Source organism: Anarhichas minor, unplaced genomic scaffold (genome assembly GCF_050575085.1).
Source record: "Anarhichas minor isolate MPS153535 unplaced genomic scaffold, ASM5057508v1 ptg000025l, whole genome shotgun sequence".
Taxonomy (NCBI): Eukaryota; Metazoa; Chordata; class Actinopteri; order Perciformes; family Anarhichadidae; genus Anarhichas; species Anarhichas minor.
Window position 1 is genome coordinate 1,924,753 of NW_027466471.1, and position 6,000 is coordinate 1,930,752.

Consider the following 6,000-nt stretch of genomic DNA (forward strand, 5'->3'; position numbering starts at 1 on the left):
AAAACGGTCAAATCTTTGGGTCCAACCCTATTAGTCACACATTACAGTCAGATTTGCTTTCCAGTTACATTCTCTCTTTGAAGAGACACGCTCTTGACCAGTTGGAGACAAGTTTGTACCAAAGCACAGACAAAGCGAGCAGCTGCTGCTTGTCTTCATCACTACCAGACTGTGTGTTGCATTTCTTATGAGCGCAGAGATACCGAAGAGCGGCACCATCACGAACGAGGACAAACTAAACGCAGCGAGGTCATAGTTTTGTCTGAACCATCTGGTTCCTACGAAACGTAACACAGAGGAGGAAACCAGAAAGAAAGAAACTAATCTGTGTTCAAATTATATTTCTAAACGACACTCATATGAGGGTTAAAATAATCTACCACAGAAGCCATGAACCTCAATGAGACCACCTCAGTACCCGGCCTGCTCTGGTCTGAGGGGCTGTCCTGTGGTTAGAATTAAACGTCCTCACCGAGCTGGTCCAAAACAGTCCTGGGGGAAAGGTATCTGACCCGACATGGATACATTCGTTTTTAATAAGAAGCGACGTGAACAAATAGACCTGATTTAGTCTGGCGTAGACAGACCTATGTCCACAGCGCTGTGTCAGTGCTGAAGAGAGGTCTGGCACCACACATCACATACTATCTACAATATGCGTTTGAAGGCTATATCAGGATGTCGAACTGATTCAGCAGAGAAAACGAGTTCAAAAGATAAAGATAGAAGCTAAAGCTACAGATCACAGTGTAAAAGTGAACCACCACATCGACAGTGAAATTAAGGAACAACACTGTTCCAGTAAAGCCGGGTAGGTCTTTATTCACCGTTTCAACCCTTAAAAAGCACAAGCAGCATGTGTATACAGTCAGTATACCTTCAGTAGCAAGCATAGCATAAGATGCTAGTTTATGATGTGCTAACGTATTCTGCTAAAGTTAGCTCTACAGGTCCAAGCTCTCGTTTAACCATGACTAGCTTCAAATCCACAGCCTAAAAATGAAGAACATATGGAACAATTGTATTCGTGTATGGAGCAGAGCCGGATAGCTGTCAGACCCTGGTCCGAGCTGGACGATGCCGCGCTATGATTGGCCAGTCTGCGTTCGAGGGGCGGGACTTAGCACAGGGTCAATTACGGCTTCCTGTGAGTTTGGTTATGCAGACTACCAAGTCCTACTGCAGTTTCAGAGCATGACTCGGCGTTGATGTGATCATATATGATGTGATTTGTCATGCAGTAGATATTGTACTATTTAAAATCGAATACATTCCAGGTATTTGTCCATTGTCCTGTAAAAAAGCTAATTGTGCACATCAATGAGACAGTACATACTGTGGTTGATCATTGCAATATCTTTTCCCTTCATGTGATTGGTTCATGGTTTCAGTTTTTATTGAGGCGGTCTTACCTGGCTCCACTGACATCTACTCCCACCATCAGCTGCCCGTTGAGTGACAGCAGTTCATCTCTCAGTTTGATCCCCCCGCAGCGGGCCGCCGGGCTCCTCTTCCTCACCTCCGTCACCCAGATGCAGCCCACGTCGATAATGGGGCCCTGGTCCCTCCTCCTCCTAGGGCCTCCCTTCTTTCTCCCGTCAGGGTCCCCGAAAATGGGGATATTCCCGAAGCTGAGGCCGAACTCGGCGGCGTCGCCCTCGTCTTTGCTGAGCGACACGCCATGGACCTCGACGTCTAGCCCCTCCCTGCAGGAGGACGGGCTGCCCGGCAGAGCTGTGTCACTCTCCATGAAGTTGAACTTGATGTACTCCATCAGCTTCTGAATGGCAGCCAGACACAGGGACATGTCTTCCACATTGACACTGTTGATGCTGCTGCTGCTGCACACGCTGTCCCCTTCCCCATTCTGGTAGGTGTCCTGAACCACCTGCTGGACGAAGATAAAGAAGAAGAAGAGTAATCCATTAGTAAATGGAGAATGGATTTTCAACTTTTAACAACTTAACTTATTGAGTTTCCTCAATAAAATGCTATGAGTTTTCTGAATTTTCCTTCTGTAAACATATGTGTATGTCTTGGGCTTTTATTGTGAAAAGGTAAACGCGTTGATCTGACACTTAAAGTTGTTGTTGCTCAATAAAGTTGCCCATTTTGGTTCGGACCAGGCGGCAACCTCCTGTTCTGAAAAGTGAAACCAATGCAGAAGTGTCTTAAACCTTGCATTCTCTCTACTGGCCAGCGGCTCCTCTGTTTGCAAAAAGAAGTCAGATTATTGAAAATGACTCCACTTCTCTCTGGATTTATTACCTCAGTAAACATTGTAAACATGAGTTTATGGTCTCAATCTCTAGTTTCAAGTCTTCTTCAATACAGCATGATGTTCATTTTGCAAAATAAGGTCCCATTTAGACCTGTGATTGACCAGAGCCGTATACGGCATCTCTACGTCACTCCTCCACTGTCCAAATATGGTAACTTCTGTTCACCGGTTGCAAAACGTCAAGGTGGCAATGGCCAAGTCGCCGAACGTCAGTCCACAAACCAATGGGTGATGTCACGATGACTACGTCCACTTCTTATATACAGTCTTTGGTTCGGACAACGGAGGCGTACATTTTTGTGTCCATTTTGAATTTGTCCGTTCCAAACAACGTGATTGGTCGATGCCTGAATTTGCGGTGCGAGAGTCAGAAGAATCTTCTTTTTTTGTTGTTTTTATTGTTTATAAAAAAAATAATTACTCACTTTTTTGCCACTGAATATTTGTGTCCCGTGTGAAAGTACTCATGACAAAATTGCAAAAGAATCGCGCAAAGAAGAAAAAAAACACCCCCGGATGTTTAAAGGCCTTTTGGACATTTCCAGGTTGACAATCAGTGAAAGTTTTCTCTTTCACACACAACAAACTCTGACAAGACGTTAGGAAAAAAAAAAAAATATTGGACACAGCTGAGTGAAGGAATAAAAACCATACGCTTCAACTTGAAAGATAAGGCTGGTGATGTTCTATGTTTTTCTCATCGCCAACAAATACTATGAAAAGAACAAAACCAGCAATGTGTTTTGTCTCTCAACACTTCCTCTATTCCCTACTCTGTCTGCAGCTCTCTGCCTCATGCCCATTGGTTCGTACTGACGATGTGCGTCTTTAAAAACAGCTCACAAATACATATATACGATTGGACAAACAATATACATTTTACACACACGGACATTTTGGACTGAGATCAATTTATTTTAATGCAATTGTCGTAATCGGTGGATTTGCTCACCAGGGCAGCGTAAATCTATGCAGCACTTTGGTGAACTCTGACGCGCTCATTAGCACCGTACCAAGCCATCTAAGCGGTGTTGAGGGGGGGGGGGGCAGAGAGTCCCGTGGGAGAGGAAGCGATCACATTAGCAGCTTTATATAACTCCACTCTGCTGGAGCATAACTTGATCTGCAATCGGTCCTCAGACAGGAATGGGCGGTACCGATGCATTTGCCTGAAATAACTGTGTTAACTTTCTGCCCTGTCAGCGTCCGAGAGAGCAAGAAGCAGCCTTGTCACCAAGCTTCTTTTGTGTTCATCTGAGATGTTTAAACTTTCTGCCCTTAACTGATTGTGTGGCGCCTCGTAAGGCGCATTCCTTAATGATATCGATTGTTTTTGCCGTTGAATGTAGGCGATATCCAGTTCAGGTTCATTTATCGTGACATGATGTTTACAAGTGGAAACAGCTAACGACAAACTATTTGATCAATAACTACATTCTCTTTAGAAATTCAGCACTAATTTGCTGAATTACATGTCTTCATATGAGGCAGACAGAGTGTGTTTGTGTGTATACAATATATATCACTCAATCACATGTCACTCTTTGTTTGTACATTACTATATATGTGTATATACAGTATGTATATATATTTGTATATATACACACACATATCTATATATATATATATACACACACAGTATATACATATACATATATACAGTATATACACACACACACACACACACACACATATATACATACATATATAGAGTACATGCATATAACATGTGTACACCCTTGTCACATTATGCCATGTTGTGAATTATATAAGTTGTCATTAACATTGTTATGGTCATCTGACAGAGATCATAAAATACAGCGCTATAACAACACAATGGACATCTGTCATCATCATCATTTAGAGTCAAATAGACCATAAAGCAGGGTATGCTTTAGGGCGGTGCTACCTTGTGATTGACAGGTTGCGACCACGTGTTGTCCGTGTTTTTGGCCCCTTTCAGTGTATTTTGAGTTCATGAAAGTTAATTGTAACAGTTTGTTCACCTAAAAATGTCTTATTCAGCGTTCGGATGTAAATTGGTTCACCCTCTTAGCTCACTTTTGGTTGCAAAAAAACAAGATGGCGAAAGCCAAAATGCCAAAACTCAAACATCACGGTGACTACATCCACTTCGTATCTACAGTCTAGCCATATTAATAATCACTGATACCAAGTACACACAGTGTGATTATTCATAGGCACACAAACAAAATGAGAGCAGCCCACAGACATAATACATAAAAACATCTTGCAACATGTCTACATCACCATGTTACATGACTGCTCTAGGCTACGGTGTCTCATCATGAGGGAAGACTTCTCATGTTATAACATGACCCGTTTGATTTAACGAGATTCGTTGGTTGTGAAATACTGAGAGTTCCTTTCTTTTTTTAATAGCACATAAAAAGGAACATTAAAAGAAATCTAAATAATAATAGAATATGCAAGGGGAGGCCAAAAGCCTAAAATGGGACGAAGTACCTTGCAGCCGGAATTGTCTCGATTCAGGTTGTGGTCCTGCTGTGATCTCGCGCTCTGAGCCCCGTGCCACTTCTCCAGCAGTGGGAGGATGCTGAGGGCGTTGTCCTGAGTGATGGGCATCCTGGCATCCTGGGCCTGTCGGGGGGGGGGGGGGGGGGGGGGGTCCCTCACCAGCAGCCACTCTGATGCTTCCGACAGCCGGCGTAGGCACGGGAACCGTTGTGGGCCGACAGCCCCAGATCCATCTCTAGAAGAGGGGGGGGGGGGGGGGGGGGCGTCGCAGAGAAACTTAACAAACTCTACTCTGAGATTTCCAGACGAGCCGGGGTTGAAAATGTCGGATTACTGTCGGCTGTGGCATCTGCAGCATCAGGCAATTTCCTAAAGAGAACACAAGAACATGTTACATTTTTGTAGTCGATAAAAAGGTAAATGAAAAGAAGTGTCACAGAAAGCTTGGCTTCCAGGCCAAAGTCTTTCCTTGAGTCAATGGCATGTTATTCTGTTCATGGCATTATTTCTAGCCAGACCGAATGAAGCAAACGATAAATGAGCGACTCTTCGATAACACGGAACCTTCCGGGCTCATGTGCACATCACACTTCTTATTTTTGATTAATGCTTTCAACTGTAAAACAACTGGCATGATTGGAAAATCGTAGCTCAGTAAAAATTCTTCCTCTCCCGTTGTCCCCGTCCAAAACACTAGGGAAACCGGGGGCAACGTGACTGGTCTCTGAAATTGCTTTGTCTGAATAACCATGTTTTTATAAATAATTTTGATTTATTAATGTAAATTTTTTAGCACATTTAGATATAAGAAAATAACTAGCTTCATAAAACCACCGCGGCCCACTAAATGGCACTCTGGGGCCCGGTGGTTGAGAATAGCTGCACTAAGGCATCTATTAGTATGGCACCTTCACATGTGATGTTGTGCAAACGAGAAATTTGTCAAAATTAATTGAGCCACGACAACCCTTTTTGAGTGCCTGTTCTTTTTAAAAACGGTTTATTAATGCTAAATCTAACCATGTCTAGTATTGTGCAACAGCCATAAATACACCAAAACAAACAATTGGCCGGTCTCCCTCCACTTTCAAATAAATAAAAACCAACTGCCTGGATGATTGAAATAAATAAAATCTATCTAAAAACATATGAGTTATACTGTCTAACTGACAGTGATTCTATGAGTTGTAAATGGTCTGAAACACACTATACCAGTAGAG

At 42.9% G+C, this 6,000-nt stretch overlaps 1 protein-coding gene across 1 annotated transcript in view; it reads right to left on the reverse strand.

The window, feature by feature from the left end:
- Positions 1-4,888, reverse strand: part of pdzd2 (PDZ domain containing 2) — a 46,753-nt gene extending 41,865 nt beyond the window's left edge. The window contains exons 1-2 of the mRNA XM_076099598.1: positions 4,769-4,888; positions 1,413-1,891 (exon numbers count right to left, since the gene is read on the reverse strand). Coding sequence (XP_075955713.1) covers positions 1,413-1,891; positions 4,769-4,888 — 599 coding nt within the window. The remainder of the gene's footprint in view (positions 1-1,412; positions 1,892-4,768) is intronic.
- Between the last annotated feature and the right edge of the window lie 1,112 nt (positions 4,889-6,000).